General features: G+C 36.1%; 3 protein-coding genes across 4 annotated transcripts in view; 1 reads left to right on the forward strand and 2 right to left on the reverse strand.

The window, feature by feature from the left end:
* The window catches only part of LOC111794545 (phosphatidylinositol 4-kinase alpha 1-like), a 16298-nt gene extending 2333 nt beyond the window's left edge, over positions 1 to 13965 (reverse strand). The window contains exons 1-20 of the mRNA XM_023676578.1: positions 12954 to 13965; positions 12512 to 12853; positions 12256 to 12417; positions 11993 to 12160; positions 11727 to 11891; positions 11516 to 11643; positions 10918 to 11221; positions 7986 to 8154; positions 7585 to 7802; positions 6342 to 6500; positions 6084 to 6266; positions 5084 to 5623; positions 4634 to 4996; positions 3243 to 3457; positions 2662 to 2842; positions 2374 to 2507; positions 2104 to 2257; positions 1442 to 1708; positions 1171 to 1248; positions 181 to 231 (exon numbers count right to left, since the gene is read on the reverse strand). Of these exons, the coding sequence (XP_023532346.1) occupies positions 181 to 231; positions 1171 to 1248; positions 1442 to 1708; positions 2104 to 2257; positions 2374 to 2507; positions 2662 to 2842; positions 3243 to 3457; positions 4634 to 4996; positions 5084 to 5623; positions 6084 to 6266; positions 6342 to 6500; positions 7585 to 7802; positions 7986 to 8154; positions 10918 to 11221; positions 11516 to 11643; positions 11727 to 11891; positions 11993 to 12160; positions 12256 to 12417; positions 12512 to 12853; positions 12954 to 13880 (4908 nt within the window). The 5' untranslated portion in view covers positions 13881 to 13965. The remainder of the gene's footprint in view (positions 1 to 180; positions 232 to 1170; positions 1249 to 1441; positions 1709 to 2103; positions 2258 to 2373; positions 2508 to 2661; positions 2843 to 3242; positions 3458 to 4633; positions 4997 to 5083; positions 5624 to 6083; positions 6267 to 6341; positions 6501 to 7584; positions 7803 to 7985; positions 8155 to 10917; positions 11222 to 11515; positions 11644 to 11726; positions 11892 to 11992; positions 12161 to 12255; positions 12418 to 12511; positions 12854 to 12953) is intronic.
* Positions 13966 to 15029: 1064 nt separating this feature from the next.
* On the reverse strand, positions 15030 to 17600 carry LOC111796173 (mediator of RNA polymerase II transcription subunit 32-like). Of its 2 annotated transcripts, XM_023678897.1 has the most exons (3): positions 17483 to 17600; positions 17151 to 17281; positions 15030 to 15765 (listed from the first exon to the last, which is right to left on the reverse strand). In XM_023678897.1, the coding sequence occupies exon 3, from the start codon at positions 15753 to 15755 to the stop codon at positions 15306 to 15308; it is 450 nt and encodes a 149-aa protein (XP_023534665.1). In that variant the 5' UTR covers positions 15756 to 15765; positions 17151 to 17281; positions 17483 to 17600; the 3' UTR covers positions 15030 to 15305. The 2 variants fall into 2 exon arrangements, with proteins under 2 accessions (XP_023534665.1, XP_023534666.1); XM_023678898.1 differs by lacking the exon at positions 17151 to 17281 and having other exon boundaries at positions 17483 to 17598.
* A 642-nt stretch (positions 17601 to 18242) lies between these two features.
* On the forward strand, positions 18243 to 22200 carry LOC111796172 (ATP-dependent Clp protease proteolytic subunit 6, chloroplastic). The gene is made up of 9 exons (XM_023678896.1): positions 18243 to 18402; positions 18492 to 18553; positions 18824 to 18890; positions 19155 to 19356; positions 19463 to 19528; positions 19918 to 20058; positions 20479 to 20532; positions 21376 to 21468; positions 21738 to 22200. Exons 1-9 carry the CDS (start codon positions 18314 to 18316, stop codon positions 21783 to 21785), a joined length of 822 nt encoding a protein of 273 aa, XP_023534664.1. The 5' UTR covers positions 18243 to 18313; the 3' UTR covers positions 21786 to 22200.
* Positions 22201 to 23067: the final 867 nt, after the last annotated feature.

Below are 23067 nucleotides of genomic sequence, written 5' to 3' on the forward strand. Positions count from 1 at the left end.
AAAAAAAAAAAAAAAAAAACATATCTAATTGCATTGTGAGTATGACAAACATGTCATGTAACATGAAGAAGGCATCTAGTTTGAACTATGAATACCCCAGAAAATCCAAAAATTACGAAGTGGTCGATATTTGACATTAAACCTGAAGACAAATATGTCACATAGCATAAAGAAACATACCTTTCCCACGGTGGCATCTTTCCCCGCCGTCTCTGGCTCACAAGTCTCACCCTGCAGGTCAAATAGTATAAGATTTAAACAATGGAAACAGATTATTCACCAGACACTAAATCATTGCGATAAACCACCGACATGCTTTGACTTCACAGGGCACAAGGAGGAGAAAAAGTAGAGGAAATTACATCACTAATTGGTAATGTAAGAACCCAATGCAGATTGCTTCTTTGGTAATATAATTTTCTTTCAAAAGGAAAAGTTATTCTGTGGCTTATCAAAGAGTTGAGCTAACAAAGAAAGAAAAGGAAGGCTTTTTAATAACAAATTTATAGCTTATCGAATATAACAAGGCGAGAATGATCAAATGACATCCATCCACTCAATTTTTCTGTCATCTAGGTGCAACAACTCAAACTTTTCATTTCTCCTTGCTGCATAATGCTGTAGGATCAATGTTCTAGAGTACTAACCTTCCACCCTAGTTCGTGAAGGATAAAATTATGGTAGAACTAGGGTTGTTGGACTGCAGCTTAAAATTCATTGAAAATAAGGAGAACTAGAGGTTTAAATACAATGGTTTTGTGCGCCAAGGGTAAAGCTAATGCTACAGTCCCTCTTCATCTTGAGTGGGAGTACTGATAAGTCAGCAAGTAACCAATATGTTTCACCCATACTAGGAATAAAAGGAAGGAGCAAGAAGTCTACGCAAAGGCATACAAGTGTAATTACTAATTGTTTCATCCATTACTCATCAGGAATGAAAATTTTGGCTTCGAGCATGAAATGATTTGCTGAGGTTTGAGCCCTTGTGAATAAAAAGATGAGTTTACGTGAGTGAATTTCACATAAATTCATTTATTTGGAGTGAACAAACCTCGAATTCATATTCAATTCAGTTAAGTAGTCGAAGTAAAAGAGAGAATAAAATGCCGCATAAGAGGTCAAGAATAATAACAAGCACAGTCACTAGCATTGCTGAAGTGTTTTTCAAACCTGTAGATGCCAAATAAGAATATGTGAAAATATATCACTTCTCTGAGCTGCTCTAAGCAAGTATCCTTCCACTAATTTCTGCAAAATGAGAGATTTAAACTCAAAAAAAACCCTGATAAACATGCACGACAAAGATGTTTTGGTTCGAGGTGCTAAGCAAACTGGAATAAGATGAAGTGTAGACCATACACGAAGTTTGCTAAATCATGAAGACAGTTAGACGAGCAAATTGCCAATGAAATAATATTGGGACTCTCGGTTTAAAACTCACTCCATCATCGTGCCGCAGAGCTTGAACTAGCTGTGGCATGAAGAAGGTTACTCGTTCTGGTGGATATGATTCCAAAACCCTAAGCACGTAAGCCATAACACGTGGATGCCCCTTATATGAAGGAGCAATGAACTCGATGGCTTGCACAATTGAACATGCAGCCCAATGAGGTAATTGTTGTAAAAGCACTGAATTTTCATCAACAGCCTTCGGGGAGACAAAATATGGCAATGCTTCAGGTATGGAACGGATGTCCAATATGTGAGACTGCAAGGCAAACCCAAAACATTTTCACTCGGGTAAATACCCAGTCAACAAGTCGGTTATAACAGAGAATAATTAACTAAAAAATTGGAGACTTGCAAGCAGCAGATTGGCAAGAGAGTATCTTGAACTTTTAACATAAAGATCAAACAAGTCACCAAGTAAGCACTAGCTGCAGGATAAGTAACAAGTCACCAAGTAAGCACTTCAGAAAGTTCTATATCCTGAAAGAAGCACAACCTCTAAAATTGATATTGATATATTATGGTTATGATCCCGAGGAAAATGATAAGTAATAATCATTCTCATTTGATTTCAAAATGTGAAATTAGGAAAATATATCTTCAATATCTGAAAATCAATTTGGATACTAAGATATGAATGGCAAAATAAATTACCTGTACTTGATGAGACACTTCAGACCGTAGTGCTACATTAGCTGGAAATCTTGAAACTAGAGAAAATGCAATTCGCGGATCAACAGAGTAGGCAGTCCTAGCATATTCAATCCACTTCTCTGAGCTTATTTTTGGCCGTAAGGATGTAGTTTCCCTATTAAAGTATAAAATAAAATTAAACCATTAATGCTCATTCAACTAATAGATACAAGCACTTCATTATGTCATTTAAGCAAAATGGAAATTTTGCAAACTAGGATTAGACATCACTTGGTGTTAACTGGGTTGGCCCAAACTTCTAGCCTATCTGCTTCATGCTGGCATAGCATCAACAGTAGTTGCCTCCGTTTTTCTCTGCCCACAGCATAATTATCCATCGGACCCCAGACTGGATGACAAAAGCTCTGCAGATATTTAGATACTCCTTTTAAACAATTACTGGACCTCGTAAAACCAGTTACAATAGCATGCATAAAAGAGAAATTTTAGGGGTTTTAGAAATCTTAAAGGGCATGCTCATTAGCAGAATAACATACATTGCAAATACAACAGTCTTACCTGGTCAGCCGAGTTCCCATTCTCACGTACTTGTCCTTTCACATCTATTTGTGAACCATCTTTAAGGGAATTTGATAGGTACTGAGCAAACAAAGCAACAGATTGAGCCTCACTCTGGGCAAAGTTCGAACTGTTTATATCATGCCATTCAGGTTCAAAAGAAAACCACCCTAAAGATGCCCTGGAACATGTACCAATCAGAATATCAACTTTAAAGAGAGCAAAAAATAATTCTAAGTTTACTTCAATGGAAAAGCTATAAAATGCAAGTTCTTTCATGTTGAGATGCAAGACGTGGCCAAGACGAACAGCAAGAAATGTAGAAAAATAGGTACAGTTGAAAATTCAAGTAATTTTATTAATTACAATTATAACAAAAAACAGCGTAAGAGTTATAGTTTGAGTTACATCTTCAAATATCTAGGATATACAGAATATAAGAATAACTACAGAAAATGGAGAAGTTCTCAGTTAGACATTTAAAACCTTGATTTATATGTAATATTCAGCTAGTACATGGAAGTTGGAAATATAATGGAAAATATTAGTTCAATTGATAGAGAAGAGTGAACAGAATTCACCTATAAACCCTGTCCTCCAGAAGCCGAAGCCCCGTTTCAAAATTTCTCAAATTGACTTGAGTCTGGCAGGAGCAAAATTTGAGCCCTAAAAACATTAAAGTGAAAAAAGAACCAGTAGCTGCAGGATGATGTGAGAATTTCCATGGGAGCTCGATGCTCCCCTGTAACAAACGACCAAAGAGCAATAGCTGCTCAACACTTTGGTATCTGACAACCTATGAAACGAAAGCAAGATTAGACATCATAACGACACTTCCCCCAACTGAGAGAGGTAAATATTAGTTCAATTGATAGAGAAGAATAACTACAGAAGGGGAAAACAGATAAACTAACCCTACACTCATATCTAAACTCCCTCCTCCCTTGAAGATTCTCCTATTTCTTTCTGATCAAATTTCTCTTAAAAAGGCAAAGTCATGAACCCACAAAACTTCACCTTTGTCTTTAAAGCCATGATAGAGAAGCCATAAAGTGATCCAGTCTGATATATTTTTAAGAAGGTATATCATTCTCATAATAAACTATCCCAAAAATTTCCTCCAAAAGGCCACTTAAAACTCATAATCACACAAAATAAGATTAAGATCCTTACCATGAGCCCACCTAGGCAGGACCACTTCAATTTAAAAGTCATGAGTTTTCCTCATGTGGACTTTACCGTGTGCATTCTTCAAAGGGTCATAAAGTTACCTAACACTTCTTAGAATAGCATCTATCCGAATGTACTTGAATCATGAAGAAAAAAAAAAAAAAGGCAAACCATAAGTCACTAGGGAAAGAACGGAAGCTCTTGAATTCTTCCCTCGACTAAGTATCTACTTGATAAATAATATTAGGTCTCATCAATTTTTGTATCAGAGCAGCGAGTGAATGGGAATGGCAACAAGAATGGAATTGAGAGTGGAGGCAGCGGAAGAGAGAATAGTGGAGTTCCAAAGTGCAGTACAAAGGGACATCGGGTCAATACTGATACAAAGAGGGACAAAGTTCAACGATCAATAGGGAGAAGTGTGGTTGAGGTGGTGAAGAAGAGTAATGGGGAGCTCCTATTTAGATATATATCCTAATAAGAGTGTCTTCCAATTCACATACCGAAAGGTTGTTGAAAGATTAACCGAGCAAAGCAAGGCAGAATAATGAAGCTAACTAACGAAAGAAATCACTCAAAAACTTTCACCTACAGTATACCTCACTTTGATGTCCAAACATTCCTTTATGTTAATATTTCGCTCCAAAAAGAAGTTAGCTCATTCTACATGCTAACATCCATTGATGAATGTAATTACAAACCATACGGTCTGAATTCATTATGTGCAACTATTTATACCATGATACATAAAGAGAAAAAAGGGAGAACGTGAGTGCCTTTAAAAAAATTAAACAAGCTTAACCTCAAAGCGATCGAAGAAGAATCCAAGCCATAGTCTATGAGCAATTATCTGCTCGACAGGATCAAATTCAGGTGGCAATTCTGGATCTCCTGGATAAAGATGGGGCCTTAATTTTGCAGTAGGCCCGGATAAAGCTTCTTTTGAAGAAAAAAGACCTCGTTTTGTATCAATTGTCCATAGCCATGCATCAACCAATTCAGCAAGAACTATGCATCCCAATTGAGGTGCAGCAGATACTAACCATGTCCAAACGAATACACCAGTTTCCATAGCATTAGACCTCGAAATATAAGCTGGGCACCAACAGAGAAGGCGTAAAAGTTGTGACAAGCCCTCTATATTTGATTTTGAATCAGCATTATCCTGGAAAAGGTGATGATATTTTGATGTAAAGAAGACATGGGCAACCAAAAGACATTGATGTAGCAGACAAAAATGAGCAGATCTTACCAAATTTGCTAGAAGGAAGGCAGTTGCCTGGGAACAAGTTTCATGAAATTGTGACTTGTCAATTTCGCCACCCGTCTCCGCATTGTTAACAAATTTCTGGAGTGACTGAACAAACTTTAGAAGCAACATCGCATTGAATGACTCATCTTCAGCAGCCTGTGGCTCCTGTGGAAATGCTCCCGTGATCAACCTTTGAAGGCCAATACCAATTCCGGAACCAGCAGGTGCAGTACCAGTAGATTGATACCCACCAAAGGTGTTATACAACCTTCTCATTCCAGCAATCTCGCCCACATAGTTGCACTTAACTGTTGCACTTCCTATGCCTGTACTGAGCACCTCCAAATTGAAGGCTTTCGTCAAATTTAAGTTGCCTCCTGAAGCAGCAGCCGCAGCAGCCATGACTGCAGGAATATTTGCAGTCTGTACGCCGGTCCAGCATTCATTTTTACCTGTGCCAATTCGTATCTCAGATAAAAGAGAGACCACATCTGGGGTATGTTGTGCTCTCTGCCAAGTGTTTGCTTTACAAAGCATTTCCTGAGTTGTACATATGATACCAAAGACAAGCAAATGATTTATCAGACAGCTGAAATCTCAAACAAAATAGAACAATAAAACTGAGAACGTGATTACTAGAAAAATTATGTTATAAAACTATCATAGAAAGGATTCATGCTCTTTTTATCACCCTTGCACTTAACCAAAGTGGTCTTAGTTAGCATATATTTGTCAACTTGGCTTATTTTAAATTTTGACCAATATTCCCCTCTTCGCCAATCTATTTGATATTTCCATTATTCAAGTTGTTCCCCACTTTATTAGAAATTATTTTTGTTTATTTTTCTTATCTTAGATAAAAGAAAGTTCTAGCCCAGAAGACACACATATGAAGTCAATGATATTTTAATATAGGCAGCAGGAAAGTCAATCTGCTTCAAAACAAGAAATGGAAGAAACCAGGGGGTCAACTCCATGAAGAAGAAGTAAAATTTTCAACCTGTAAGAGACCCTGGCTAGTGCAAGGAGCAAATGAAAGTGATCTGATAATCCATTCCCGAACAACCTTCTGGTATAATGAACGAACAGTCACTACCCATGCAGGATCATTGACAATGGTAGTTGGCGAGTGGTTATGCATTGAGAAGAGAAGGGAATCCAAACAAGATGAATTCCACATAACCTGTAAGCACTTAAGTTTGTTTGTTTAAATTCATAAATGAAAGGGTGAAAAAACTTATACCCCCAGGAATTTTACCTGAGGAAACCTATCTCTAAACTGTGTTAGTAAGGTCACAGCTACTTCTCGGATATGATCCTCCCTCTGGCACATACTTTTTATAAGAAAACAGGTATGGGCATTAAGGATCGAGTTTCTAACTGCAGCTTCATTGCCAATATCAGAGATCCGATGTTCCTGAGTCAAGATTAGAAAGTCAACAAGATGTTTCATACCATAGAGAGCAAGAGGATGCAGTAGCAACAAGACAATATTGCATCGGGAGGGAAAATATTTTTAACGTCCAAACCATCATCAAGCACATGATAATAGTGTAAACAAGCATATTCTTGATAATTGACAGTGTAATTTACTCTGCTTAGTTATTGCACCGGTTCGTTTGTTCACAGAAGCAGCAATATCAGAAAAACATTTTATGAGGAAAAACATTCTATTGAAAAATGACTGTTTGCGTGTGACTCCTCAGAAAAAATGAGAATAGTTCTCAACTCAAACACTTGTTTAACATTATTATTATTCTAAAATATTTTTTCAAAGGACAAAAGATTGATCGATAAAATAAAGAATACTTCCTTTCTGTTTGCTGATTTTCAGTCTTTTTCTTAAGTTATTGGTTGTATAAAATGATAAAATTTTCCAATACACAATGAACAAAAAATTGTGAATTTATATAAAATTCCAATTAGAAACAAGTATATAAATTCCCTTTTCAGACATTCATCAATGAAACAAACAAAAGAAAACAACAGGAGCAACCAAATACAAATACCAAAAATGCTTTTTTTTTTCTTTTACAGGTTGCAAAGAACTCCTTCGATGGAAAATAAACAAACAGCACAATAAATCTCAGTTGTCAATCTCTGTTGTTCCGTATTATCTAATATTGGTTGATAATAAGATTATTTTTCTTCCTTCTGTACTGGTGAAAATGCATAAATAATTTAATTTTTACCCACAATTAGAAAAGTAGAATGTTCTTCCACATTTGTTCTCTACACTCCTATAGTTTACACAATCTTTTACTAGCAATAGGGGGTAGAAGTGTTACTCCCTGTCAGAGGATCATTTCTAGTTTACTCTTCAATGATTCTTGGAAATGTCCAATTTTTGTTTGTGTGCAGAATAAATGAAATATCGTAAATAGGTTGCAACTTTTCAGAACATTAATCCAGAAAAAAACAAGTGACATGTATTCAAATAAAATCCCTTGAAGAAGAGAGTGATAGTAAGGCCTATAATATTTCATAAAACAATAACGTACCAGCCAAGATACTGCAGTTTCATATGCCCTGTGGACCAGTGCTGTCAAACACTGTAAGACAGCTGGCACAAGATTTGGAGTTTTAAGGTATTCAAAAACACAACTGATGGCACTTCTAGAAGCATCCACACTTATACTACCATTGAGGATCCCACCATTACTGCTAAAACGTGTGATCTCGAGGAAAGAAACTGCAAGAAGATATGTGGCCTTCACACCTGTACAAACGAAGAGCACGAAAGTTACAAATTTCAAGAATATATCAAGAGAAACCAGTAAAGATTTCTTTTCTGGGGATCTTTAGAGAGGATTAATACCATAAAGACGTCCCTTTTAAGCTGTGTCCTCAATATAAGAGCTAAAATTATAGAGTAAACATTAGAAGTCAAATGGCATGCAACCTGAAATTGTGCTCATTGCAGAAATATCAACTCGGCCTCCTAAAGCAGTAGCAAGTGCAGCTCTTTGGGCTAGAACAACTTTATCATTGGCCGTTCCTTGACGACTAACAGGGTTTTGAAGAGCATTAAGTTCCAATTCATCTTCAAGCCATTTAACCGTGCTAACAACCTTCGAAAAATATGAATAATCTTTTAAGAACTTCAAATTGGCTATAGCTTAAAACATTCATATTAACATTGTATTTTCCAAAAGGGATTTATAAGAAAAGAGTTCAATGGGAGTATATTGCTTAAAACTTCATGTGAATGTGAACAGGCAGCTACCAATGCTAAGATCGTCATTGGACAAACACTCAAGCCAGGTTATTCGCAAACTAGGCAATAGAAGAACATTGGATCACCACTGAAAAGTAATCACAAGAAAAAAAGGACTAGACTAGACGTCCAATCCTATTTCAAAGAAGATCACAAATACATCAAAAGAGCGCTTTCCAAGTTGCTGATGAAAATCTGCGGTTGAAAACCGCGAGACACCTCAAAATAAATCCAATTTCACTTCGCACCCTAACAAAACTTGTCACAAGAAAATTATACAAATTCTAAAAGAAAAGATAAAGGCATTCAATTTGTAATTTTTTTTTTCTTAAATAGCATAAAAATGACTTCATTTAAAACCAATATATATATATATAGTAATAAACAAAGAAAATACAATGGATGATGCAGCATGTAGCCAAGAAGGCCAGAAAGGATCACAGAAACTTTCTCCAAAAAACTCCTATAAATTTTCGCTCTTAGGAACTCGTTAAAGAAACAGTGGTTCCTATTACTCCAAGTTTTCAAAGAAATAGCCTTCACAGGGTATTAAACTCTTGTAGTAAGGAAAACCGAAGTTTTAGGGTATAGGAGCGATTCATGAAAGGTGTTTCTAATTGCTCCACCCTTTCTCCAAAAGCTCTTTGGACAACTTAAACACACTTCCGCTAGCTCCATCACATGTTATACCTCATCTGTAGTCACTGTGAAAATTAGATGCGCTTAGAATAACAATGGAGTCCTTGTGTTTATGGATTATGGAATTAGAATTGTATCAAAAAGAGTACGAAGTTGGGCCTTTGGAATATATCCAATTTATGTTCAAAATAAGTAATTTGTGCACAAACTAAAATCAAATCTACTTCTCCATTAGTCATCTCACTCGAACAAAATTTAATCATCTGCAAAAGCTTTCTTCTTTTTCGATCAAGGAGCATCATTGTGCAGCTCAGCAAATCGTTCAGCCTGATAAATTCCCAAATGCTCTAGCACTCCAGCATTTTAAATACTCGAACTTGATGGGATTCCGATCCCAAGCGAATGTGTACCTATTTCTAATGACATTAGGAAGTGATCAGAAGTTAATATTGATTCTCGCTTTTATTGCTCAAGTGTTCTGTATGCGCGGAAGTCTTCAAGCAAATCATTAGAGAATCTAATCTCATTGAGGTACAAATCCGCTTCATTTGTCTGACTCCCCAAGATTTCCATGAGACCACTTGGCAATAACATTGAAATTTCCTTCAGTATGCTATCTACCCAAGCAAAGGCCTAAGAGATCTTCAATTTTTCCTCATAAAGTCTTCTAATACGAAAACGATTAGGGCCATTAAAGCATGTAACCAGAGACAGGGAAAAAGGGGTATCAGCTAGCTTAAAACTTAGTGAGATAGATGAGGCCCCTCGAGCTTCATCCCACAGGAAAAGGATGCCTCCCAAAGCTTCTAAACTATCAAGAAGACCACCCAATGTTTCGAGAGCTCCAGAAACCTTCATCTTCTAGTCCAAAAAAACTCCGGCCAAGTTCTTTTTCCAGAAAATTTCACTCTCTTCAGCACAGATCATTTTGTCATAAAATTTGCAGTATTTTGGCGTTCAATTGATCATTACATTTAAACTAGGAACAACACGAAACCAGTCAACCCGTGTCGAATATCAAGTGGGTTTTTTTTTTTCTCAAGTAATTTATAAATAAAAATAAAATAAATTCTATTTTGAAATTTTAAATTATACTATTTAATATTTTATAACTTTGTTAAAATATTAATTTAAATTATGTTAAATAAAATAAGCTTGACATTTTTTCAATTGTCTTGATGGTTTTAAATTTTAAGAAAATATTTGTTTTGAAACTTAATAAAAGTTAAAACTTTTAATGGTATAATTTAAGGTTTTTATTTTTCTAACTAATAATGAAATGAATTTTCTAAAGTTTTGTTTTGAATTTTTAAAATAACCAAGTTTAAAATAAAGTATCAATATTTATGTTATTTTAATATAATTAAGTTCTAAAATTATACGAGTTTTTTTAATCTTTAAATAATAAGATTATATGTATATTTGAGCCATTATTAATTAAATATAGATAAAAAAAATTTAAAAAAAATTTAAAAAAAAAAACGCTTAAAAAAGATGGGATAGTTGTCATAGGTAATTGAGAGATTTTCAAGAATTAAAAAAAAAATGTTATATGTTACTCTTACATTAAAATCCCAGTTTAAATAATAGTATCATATCTAAAATATTTTTATAAAGTTTATAATTTAAAAATAAAAAATAAAAAAAAGGATAAAATAAAAATATTTAAAATAATTATATATTTTTTAATTTTAGTAATAGTAATAATATAGATAAAATTTAATCTAAAATAATATATACCATTATAAATTTTATAAAATTATTATTAACTCTATTCAATATTCACTTCTAAAATTGATTTATAAAATTTCTCATTTTCTACCATGCAATTCGACTACAAATCTAACACAAAATATTTATAAATACAGTAAACTCGATAACACATACGTGGGATAATCATGGTGATTAATGTATATAGATTATATAAAGAAAATATATAAATTGAGATGAACAGAAGAGGATTTAGTGATGAACTTACGAGTGGAGGAGTCCCTTGAGAAATAAGCTGAACAGCAGCTGACCACTGCTTATCCCACATATATGGTCCGCTAACTGCTTGAATGGCAGTGGTACCAATACTTCCCGCAGTGCTCACTGTGGTGGATATTGCTTTTGAGGGAAGAGCAGAATTTTGGATTGGAGGTGCTAACCCAAAAAGAGCAACATAGAACCACAAGTTTCGAAATAGCTTTAAAAGGGATGGCTCAACATCGCCGGTTGGACTAAAATCTGAACAGATTTCAGCTACAGCAGGAAGCAAAGGGCCGAGAAAGTCTGCCCCACTTCTGTGCCAAAGGGGAGTAGTCAGCTGAATGAAATGGTGGGGAAGAAAGAGTAGCTCACCGTTTCAATACGTCCCCAGAGAAACCGGCTGGGGTGGACTTAAAATGCTCTAGATTTTCTCTCTTTTGTGTTTCACTTATGAACACTCGATTATAAATTGTTAGAGTCTGTTTAGAGTATGAAGTAATTGGCCTAATCTTGAATTTGCAAAGAAACTAACTACACAATCAACCAAACTTATAATTTAACTTTGATAAAAACACTAAGAGGGTAATATTTATAATGTAGTTTACCTGGAATTTCTGGAATCAGCAGCGAGTCCTACATCTGAACAGAGAGAGAGTAAACGGTAGCGATAATCTGAACGCAATTTAGGATTGGCTAGTCCACTAGCAATAAGAAAAAATCCTGCGGGAAGAGTCTGGAATGTAGTTGAACAAGTGAGCATTCAATTGACAGAGAGGAGTAAGGATTTCTGGTTAAGTAAGATTCAAAGATAAGCACCTCTAAACGTTCAGTAGTTGCCTCTAGAGTACCTCCACCGCCCTCAGGAGGAGAAGATGCAGCATTTGAAAGTTTACTCAAGTAACTTCTTGTCATCAGGACAACTGTTTCTCTATAAGACTTTTCAAAGCCTAAACTCGCCATGCGAGACACAGCATCCAGAAACTGCATTTCAGCATGTTCTTTTTAGTAAAAACAAAATAAATTGGCGAAGAAACGTACTAAATCTTGTTAAATATGTTCTTGAAAGATAAAGGGTTTCATACTTGGAGTCGTAATACACAGGGAGTTGAAGCATCACCCTCTTCTAAGCTTTCAATAAAAAGTGGTAAAATCATATCCACAATTTCAGGCTTCTTCACTGCAACATTCAAATTAGCTAACAAACGTATGCCATTAAGCTGCAGAGGAGGAACCTCTCTCTCTTTGTTTACCTGAAAGAGAAATTTCAAGTTCAGACTCTATTCATTAGAGACATTCTTCAGTTATTCTAAATGGGGTTTTAGAGTAAATTCTATATAACGAAAACCTGTTCTTCATAATCATTCCTTCCACGAATGCTTGCTGTCAATCCCATGATGAATGTGTCAACGGGAGCTCGCTCCTTGGTCCAACATGATTCAACTATCTCACACATTGTTTTGGAGACAGTCTCAAACATTGTATTCTGGCTGTTGTCGGTGGGATCAGTCTAGAAAAGTAACACCAAAGAGTAGAAATCAAATGAACAAAGCAATCTATTGCATATTTTTCTGCTGATCTAAAACCATTTTCAGTGATTATACCTGGGCACACACTGTTAACACGAGAGGTTTAAGCCGGATAAGCAAGACACGCAATGGCTGACCTTTCCAAGCCACAGCAATTTGGCCAAGCACTGCAAGTAAACAGCTGAAAAGCTCTTCACAAACTCTCAATTTTCGCCAAATCGAGAGAATGCATGCTTCAGCAGCATCCATCAATAAAGCAAAAGTCTCAAAGACCAACTTCTTGGCCACTTTTCCTTCATTATCAAGGGACCCAAGACTCTTGAGTTTCAATTTAGCTGCAGCTTGATACACCAAGAGTTTGGCGTTTATTCTGGCTTTTAGAACAGACCCTTGTTCGTTCCAATCTCGCTTCCTAATCTGCGAATTTACAATAGGGAAACAAACATTACGCCTTGAATTTTTTCAGAGTTCTTTTCCTGATGATGAACAACCATTGTTGATATCATTAACAGCTTACCTTTACAAAAATTAAAAGGGACTGGAGCTGCTTCTTCGCAATCGATCTCGCCTGATCCCAAAGCGAAGAATCAATACGGGCTTTATCCAAAATGTGTGCTAACAACTCGAATGCAATTGCTTGCTTCTCTACACTTTCCAAAGACTCTTCCTCGAAGATTGCAACCTGTTGCTTAAGCAAGACTTCTCCTCCTCCACCGCCGTCATTGAACCCGAACATTGAACCCAATTGATCGGCACTACTCTTCCACAGAACCCCACTGCCATAGGAAGACGCTGAACTCTTCCACGAAGAAACATTATCCTCGCCACCATTTCGAGGACTTGATCCTTCAATGGAATGAAATGCGGAAGAATCAGAGTTCCCCTGCATATGTTCCCTCCGTGCACAAGAGCCCGTCAACAAAAACCGTTCAATCACCATATCGACTATTTTATTAGCATCAGAAGGTAAAACAGGGAAGAAATGTTTCGACAAAACCATCAAAAATGACCTAGAAATACTCGAATCCCCGGCACTCGAACTGATAGCAGACGCAACAACCTCACCAGTATACACAGCCACCTCAGCAGAAAAATCCGGCGTTATTTCGGCTGCTCTAGACACATACCTCAAAAACTCGGTGTAAAACAAAGTGATGGAATCATTTCCGTAAGTCTGCGGCCAGAAGGACGGATGAAAAGACGAAGGTATAGACCGAATAAACTCTAGAACGACGGCCTTGGGACGGAGCTCGAAACAATCGGCACATTTGGAGAGAAATCGAGCGATGGCAAGTATGGCATTGAGCTGGGAGCGAGAAACCCGAGGAGATTCGGCGAGAAGGGCGTCCGGCGGAGGGCAACGACTGCAAATCCATGAAAGCTTCTCGTAGAAAGCAGTGGGGTTTTCAGCAATCAAATCGCAGAGCTCGAACAATGCTTCCATGAGGGAAGAAATCACGAATCAAATGGAAGTGGTCGGTAGCATCATATTATTAGTTGAGAAACGGGGTTGAATCTTGTTCTTGATTGGATTGTGTTCGTTGAGAGTTTCGTTGCGGTGAAGAGAGTGAGTTTCGCGCCCTTGTGGTTCCACTCTTTCGCACGTTATTTTCTAATTTCTGTCGACCGTTACCGAGTCAGCGGGACCGTTAGGCCACATGTTTTTGTGAAAATTCTTTTTTTCTTTTTCTTTTTCTTTTTTTCAAATAATTTGATCCATCCATCTCCTAAATTCATAACATTATTGTAAAAAAAAATTGAATTTTCATAACATTATTTTCTAATAAAGACAAAAATTTGAGTCTAGTCCGACCCAAATAGCTATCTGATCAAGAAAACTAAGCATAGTTAGAGGAGCGTAAGGAACAACATCCGCTCATGATGTAATGGACATATTGGTGGGACCGAGCAGTTGAAAACTTTGTTCCCTCCAGATATGACATATGGAAGCACACCAAACTAGCCTCTACACACGATGTCATCGATGCTTCCTATACTCGTGCTGACTTAGTGGACCTAGAAGAAAACTAGAGGTTTCCAAAACTAGAACACTACCACTAATCACTCGACTAAAAGGAACAGTCAAAGAATAGATGATCGGGAGATTTTGCAAAAGTCAAACAAAGTACGCAATAAATAAAAAAAGTTGATGCATTTCAGCTATGAAGATAGATAAGTTACGAACAACTTATCCTTTTTAAATATTGTACGGTAAAAAAAAAAGATTAGATTAATAAATTATTTACTTATAATTAATGGATGATTTATAAATTAAGCAATATAAAATATTAATATTTGAATTAAACCTATAGTAGAATATTTTAATTTTTAGATTGATTTCCATTTCATATGTTTTAGTAAGCCAAAATTTAAACAAAATTATAATATTAACCAATAATAGAACTCTAAATATTTAAACAAAATTATAATATTAACAAATAATAGAACTCTAAATATTTAAGATTATATATTTTCTACGGTAGTCTCGAATGTATATGACCTAACTATTTGAGCATAGTTCACGATACTAATTACCGAGCATTTTTCCAACGATCATATGCAAATTCGAATAATTAGATTCTCATAAATAGGATTAGGAGCACGAAAAAGCTGCTTTACCGACATATTCGTTCAAACTAACGAGATATCAAATCGAGGCTTGAGAAAACTTTCATCATTGAATATATTTTCAATGTCTAGGGCAGCAATGATGAATGTAATCTCAAGCTCTCACCTGTCTTACAAAAGATCGTGGGAGAAGGTAATAAAGAACATGAAAAACACGAAATACTTGTTATGTTATAGCCTACGAGTGGTATGACAATCTCAGACCCGAGTCCATATCAAGCTGTTTTTATAAGATAGGTACCTATTGGGTTGTATCCTCGCTAAATCGAGCATCGAAAGGAGCGGGAGAGTGGGAGTGGGCTGAAGCAGAAGCAGCAGCTCCGGAGCCATGCTGCAACTCAATCACAAGCCATCTCACAGCTTTGCTCATCTGTTCGAGCCGAATGGCACTGATCGGAGGAAGGCCAGAGGACGTGGCAGCGGCGGCCTGCCCAGACTTGCTGGACAGTGAACCCGTGGCCTCATCAATCAGGCACTCTGATCCTATCCTTTGCTTCACAGACTCCACAAACTCCTCTGCTTGATCACAAGCAACCATGAATAGCTCCCATTTCTGTTTAAAGTTCTCAAGAGCTGCATCTGTTGCTGCTGTCTTCTGGGCTCCAGAGGTTTCATTTGCTTCAAGGACGCTAGCTGCTCCAGCAACAAACTCCTGATATGCGTTATTTAAAGAGTCCACTAGGCTGTCCATATCAGAATACCTATACATATGATAGCCGTAAAGTAAGCATCTCGAGTAAAAAATGCATAAGAATGCAAGCAAGATTTCGAACTTTTAGTTAAGCTAGCATATTGTCCACTCAACTTTTGATTCAGAATACCTATACATATGATAGCCAATAAGTAAGCATTTCAAGTCCAAAATGCACAAGAATGCAAGCTAGATTTCGAACTTTCAGTTAAGCTAGCATATTCACATGATATTGTCCACTCAGCTTTTGATTTTGAATACCTATACATATGATAGCCAAAAAGTAAGCATCTCGAGTCCAAAATGCACAAAAATGCAAGCTAGATTTCGAACTTTCAGTTAAGCTAGCATATTCACAGTTGTATGATATTGTACACTGAGCTTTTGATTCATAATATCTATACATATAATAGCCAAAAAGTAAGCATTTCGAGTCTAAAATGCACAAGAATGCAAGCTAGATTTCGAACTTTCAGTTAAGCTAGCATATTCACAGTTGTATGATATTGTACACTCAGCTTTTGATTCGGAATACCTATACATATGATAGCCAAAAGGTAAGCATCTCGAGTCCAAAATGCACAAGAATGTAAGCCAGATTTCTAACTTTCAGTTAAGCTAGCATATTCACAGGCGTATGATATCGTCCTTTCAGCTTTTGATTCAAAATATCTATACATATGATAGCTAGAAAATAAGCATATCGAGTCCAAAATGTACAAGAATGAAAGATAGATTTCGAACTTTCAATTAAGCTTAGCATATTCACAGTTGTATGATATCGTCCACTCAACTTTTGATCAGTCCAAAAGGCCTCTTACCAATGGAGATAATTGTACTTAGATCTTCACTTATAATAAACTCTACAAATCTTCACTTGTAATAAACTCGGGGGTAGGTTTGAAACAAATTCAACTTTTTTGTTAAATGGTTCATAAAAAATGAACAATGAGAACGAAAACTGGTAAATTAAGATGGTATTTCGAAAAGGAAACAAAAAATCATCAATTGTGAAGATGAATGCAACAAGGACTACTTCCCAGAAAACTATTGTCCATGCAATGAACTACGACAAGACAAACAAAATACAGTACACAGTTCGCAAAGAACTTAACAGAAAATAACGTTAATTCTGTCAAACCGAAGTTCAAGAAACTTAATTACCAAACAGCTACAGGGGAAAGCTTACTGAACCAGTGATTTTTAAGTTTAGCTGATTTCTAGTAGCAAAATATACAGAGATTCAAGGAAATAAAAATGGAAAATGTGTTAAACAACGCAGAACACCAACAATTTGTTCATAAGATGAAGCCCTTGAACACCCAAAAACAAAAACAGAACGATTAGCTATAAAACAGCAGTGACACAAAATCTTCTGTTAATGAGGGGAGAGACCTGATCAGGCTACAGAATTGTACAGTATACAGTTCTGATTGGCATCTTTGCAAAGAGGATCATTCGGGCCATCGCACCGTCTTTTTATAGATCGGGGGTGGCAAATTGGCTGAATGGAGAAACTGATGATGCTGAAGCGAAGGAAGAGGATAAAATTAAGCAAGAACAAGAGAAGAACAAGACCAGAATCAACGAAAAAGAGAACAATCCACGAAAAATCGAATTTGAAAAGCGTCTAGGGCTCCTCCTCCCTTATTGGGTCTGTTCGAACTTAAGGAGAAAGATAAAGAAATGATAGTAACACCGAAAGAGAAAAGGGGGGCGAGGCAAACCGCAAATCTTCTGCTCCGACCAACTGCAAATCTTCAACCGATCTGCCGGCCACCTGCTCGACACGAAGGCGAAATTGAAGACTGCAAAAGAGGGCTTAACGATCCATTTATTTGTTCTTAAAATTTAAAATTTTGAATTTAATAAATTTATATACCATCAAAAATCAAATATATATTGACTATGAACTCAAAAATAAAAAAGATTACTTCCAATTCAAAGAAAAAGGAGAAATTGGGTCAAAGCTCGAGTCCTTTGGTCGACCTCATATGAGACATGCTCCCAACATCTCGTGGTCTATGTGATTCTAGTCACACTTAATTGAGTTATGGGTTGAACCTCGAGTTTCTTGGTCAACTTCATATGAGACGTGTTCCCAACATCTCGTGGTCCATGTGATTCTAGTCACACTGCATTGTGTTCTCTTATCCTGTAACCAATCAACTTGATTTGCTATTTTTTTTGTCAGGTCAACTCGACCAACTTAAATAATAGAATTACAATCTAACCCAATGTTATTTTAATAAAAAAAAAAAAAAAAAAAATATTTAAGTCGGTAAGAAATACAAATTTTTTATATTTAGAATGTATGAAATTTTAGTTATTAATTTAATATTTAATTTTTTAAATAATAATAAAAAAAGCCTCAAGTTATTTGTTTTTTTTTTTTGTCATCATGGGCCGAGGAGATATGGGCTGGGCCGTTGGGCCGAGGGCAAATATGTAATATAGTACAAACGAGAGGATAATTTCGGAGCCTCATCGATATTGTTGTAATTTCATAGTCAGTGAAGCTCGAGAACGCAGCAACATTCCCACAAGCTTTGCTCGCCATGGCAGTAGCTTCAGCTTTTACTGCATCTCTCAGTTTCTCTGTCTCTTCGCACAATAGAGCATCATCCGTTCCTCAGCTTTCTCGCCGGTAATACATTTTCTATTCCTGGTTCATTTGCCTAATCCCCTCTGCAACTCTTTAAGTTTTTCCCTCTCTTTTCTGGTTCTTTTGTGTAGAAATTCACGCAGGTCGATAGTTTCTGCCATCCCGAGACCGTATGGAGACTCTTCAACAATTGGTAATCGGTTTTCTGCAATTGATGTTTCTGAATTTTTGTATGTGCGGATATGAATGCCCTAATTTTGTAGCGGAGGAATTCATTTTTGCAGGAACTAAGTTGTTCCTACTTTCTCATATCCATTTCACCATGTTTACAACTCGATATCAATTCTCTGATAATTTTTGTTTTTTTTTTCTGTATTTATTGATGTACATGATCGAAATTGCACTTATGTGGATGCATTGAATTATGTATATGACTATGTGGACTTCTCTCTCCCTTTTGAAGGATTTTCGAGGAAAACAGTTGGGGCACCTTTAAACCTTGACGAAGATTTTCTTCACACCAGTACAAGGTTTGCATTGTTCCCCATTTCTTGTTTCTAGCATTTACCGAATGTTTATTTATTGGCATAACCATTTTTTGAAAGGTAATATAATTTGGATTGCATATCTCAAATTGGGATGAATATAAATTTTGTCTATGCAAGACTATCTTTTGTTTAGCATTCCTTTATATTTTACCTTTCTTTTCCCTTAACAAGATATTATGCCTTCGAATTTTATTCCTTTAACCTGCTGAAAGAATTAGTCTGATGGGCATTTTCACTTTTGTGCAGTTATGGACCTATAATGGCCAAGAAAGGCAATCCACCAATTATGCCTGCAGTGATGACACCAGGAGGGCCTTTGAATCTCTCTTCTGTGTTATTTAGGAATCGTATCATATTTATTGGTCAACCCATCAACTCTGCCGTTGCACAGCGAGTTATATCACAGCTTGTGACACTAGCAACCATTGATGAGGAGTCGGATATCCTGGTGGGCAAAAACATAAATAAGCCCCCTTTTTTCCCCCTATCTGTTACTCTAGATTTTGATTCTTTGTTTTAAATTTGTCTGTAAGCCTAGTTGTTGACCTTATTAGGTATATCTGAATTGCCCTGGTGGAAGTACGTACTCAATATTAGCAATTTATGATTGCATGTCTTGGGTAAGATTGCAAAACTCTCTCTCTATCTCTCTTACCTTTTTTGTTTAGTTCTTTTAAGCCTTATTATTATTTTGTATGTTTCTTCTGCATCCACATTTTCAGTTATTTATTTTGATATTGAGGGTCTTTCTGATGCTTCAATGTTCACAAAATCAACGAGCTGTTATGGGGTAGCAATATCTGCTATGCTACATGCTTTAGTCTTGCATTAGATCATAGTAACTATCATTAGCTATATAAAACATATAATTCAAACATATAATGCATTTTTCTGATTTGGTTTGCTGTTTAGAGCAACCAGCCATCACCTCCTATTGATCTATCTATATTTTGAATATTAAAGGAAGAGGATACTTTTCTCATAAGAGATAATTGACTCATGCTATCAGATAAAGCCTAAGGTTGGCACAGTGTGCTTCGGAGTTGCTGCAAGCCAAGGGGCTCTTCTCCTTGCAGGTGGAGAAAAGGGAATGCGCTATGCTATGCCAAATTCTCGAATTATGATACATCAGCCACAAAGTGGATGTGGGGTATGGCTAAAATTTTATTACAATCTGAGCTTATCATAAAAAAAAACATTAGTATGAGAGGAAAAGTGACGGAGAAAAATACATGTTATCCTTTATATTATATTGCAGTCTCTCAATATCAAAATAATCTGTTGTGAGTCTTGATTTGAGCTGTTCCCTATGTGTCTGTGCTTTTGCCCTAATGACCACTACTTTTAAGGCTGCTTTAACTATTGTGTCATATATAATATTCCCCATTCCAAGTGCTTTACTGCCTTGAAGTTGAAGCAAATATTATACTTTTTGTCTAGTTTTGAAGTGGTCCAATATATATTTTTCTAATAGTTCTTCCTTCTACTTCTGGCATCATGACAAGTGAGAACCAGAAAAAGTGAAGTAACCAACGTTCAGTAATAATTAGATGTTTTTGGATGAGTGCAGGGTCATGTGGAAGATGTTAGACGCCAAGTCAATGAAGCAGTTCAATCACGCCATGTTAGTATCTCTTTCTTACTTGGGAAATAAACACTGACCATTGGATTTGACATTGCCTTGGATAATGCTTGCCATGCCTTTTGTTCATTATGTTCTTGCCCGTTGCAACAAGAATCTAAAACCAAAAATTATTAGAACTTAGAACTAATGAGAAATCGTTTTACCATATATGTAGCTTTTAACTGATGCTAAACCGAATCACTACTGTGCAAGTAGGTGGTGAGCCAGTAGATTCACCATAGGTATAATTGCTGAGTTATAATATTTACAGAATTATCTGGTCTGTCTTTTGAGAAGGACGTGACAATTGCAAATGTAGCTATTTTCATAAATCTTTAGGAAGTTGGAAGTTGAAAGTTGAAACTATGTAGATGGAAATATAATTCATGAAGGGATTATTTTATCTATATTTAAGCATATTAGAAAGTTCGAGTCCTCGCTAGCAAAAGTTGATCGAGTTGCAGTCTTTGGCCAACCCAAAAATGGAGCTTAGGAAAATGAGTTTAAATTTTAGTGTGGTCGCCTACTTAAGATATATATTAAGATTTTACCCGTTGCTTTAAAACCAAATATCGTAGGTTTTGATGGTTGTCTCATGACATTCGTCAAGATGTACTTAAGCGGGTTTAGATACTCATAGATGTCAAGAAAAGGAACCGTGGGAATTTGAAGTCCCTGTTGTACGTATACATTTTTATAACTAAAAACTACTGCATTGTTGTGTTTGTGAGTTTCCTTTCACTGTGATCTTTGCACTTTGCTGTCAGATTTGGTTCAATACTTGGTTTCATTATTCATTAATCATTTGATCATTTCAATTGTTCCCTGGATTTATTGTTACAGAAAGTTGACATGATGTATGCTGCATTTACCGGCCAACCATTAGAGAAAGTACAACAATACACGGAGAGGGATCGATTTTTGTCTGTTTCTGAGGTAACAATGTGCAGTGTTTAGTGAATGGATTGAAGTTAATTTTCTTTTGATATTTCATCTTTGTCAAAAATGAAAAAGGATAATAATGATGTAGGGAGTAGAGTTAGTTAAAAAATTACTTTTTTCGGGATCATACTGTATGATAAAATCTCTTCCTCGACATTGGAATATCCGATACATGACTAGAACTCCTGTGAACTACTGCAACAAAGATAAGAAACAGAATACTGAACTACTGCAACTTCAAACAAATTTGCCTTCTCCTGCAGGCTTTGGAGTTTGGGCTTATCGACGGTGTGCTCGAAACAGAATACTGAGCTTGGATTTGGCGAACTCCGATCATTCATCAGCTATATGTGCACTATACAGTGCTTTGATTATGCAGAACTTAACTTCTGAGTGGGGCTCATCCATGCTTTGATACAGAACAATCAAATTTTCAGCCACGTGCATCTTTTCACTGGTAAACTCTCAAATCCTCCCCGAATCAATGCACATGAGCTGGTATTTGAGAACACAATGATATTATTTGTGATATTATTTGCAGCCATGTCGATATTTAGTGTCAAATGTCAAAATTCCTGTTCTTCAAATTGTCTTCTTGGACTGTCACCTTGGCTAGGGCCTGAACATGATTAGAGTATACTGAAATCATGTTTGAAAGCTACGGTCAGATTTAAGATTGTCTTTTTAAATAAGACTACTTTGAACTGCATAATACCTTACTATCTACACTGTTTTTGTCTATAAAATATATTGTCATAAATAACTATTCGATTTTTTTATTTTTGGTCTCTGAAAATTAAGCTTGTAAAGACCATTTCTACCTTAAAAAATTGACAAAAAAGAAAAACCATATCTTCGGTATATATATAATCGAGAATATTACAAGGTTTTAAGTCCCACATTTAAAGGCATACAATCAGTACAAAGATCCATTATGTTGAATGTTGATCGCCTACAAATAGATTAACAAATATTTTGAAGTTTTCACTTCAAAATATCTATGCTCATATTTGGTAAACTCCTTGTATGAACACTCGTAAGCACTAATAAGTCTATGGAGTGGGTGGGAATCATAGCTCCCTTCGCAATGAAATTTGGCTCACCGATTAGAGACTTCAAATCTAGGGTTTGTTGCTGAGGTCAATTTAAGAAAGTGAAGTGGACTCGATCTCTTTATTAGGAGATATGTTGGATAATTTCACGAGAAATTTGTCAGATTTTAGGGAATATGTATTGATTAGGTCCAAATGCTTGCCTGTGTTGAGGTCAATAGGTTGTGACCCTCACTTGCAACGTATCGCTCATTCAATCATGTGAGGGCTGAGACAACCAAGTGTCATAATGCAATTGAAGAGGATGGTGCATCACCCAACATACTAAGAAGAGTGCATGAAAGTCAAGCTTGAAAATGTCGAAAATAACATTCACTCTTGGAAGCACTTCAAAATAAATCGATAACATGATCATGTTGTAAAATAATGTTGGATTCATGTTGAGATCACGTTGCAAGAGAATGTTAGGTTCAAGCTGGAATTGTTTTATTAGGATCAAGCTGGAATTGTTTTATTAGGATCAAGCTGGAATTGTTTTATT

This window comes from Cucurbita pepo, chromosome LG05 (genome assembly GCF_002806865.2).
Source record: "Cucurbita pepo subsp. pepo cultivar mu-cu-16 chromosome LG05, ASM280686v2, whole genome shotgun sequence".
Taxonomy (NCBI): domain Eukaryota; kingdom Viridiplantae; phylum Streptophyta; class Magnoliopsida; order Cucurbitales; family Cucurbitaceae; genus Cucurbita; species Cucurbita pepo.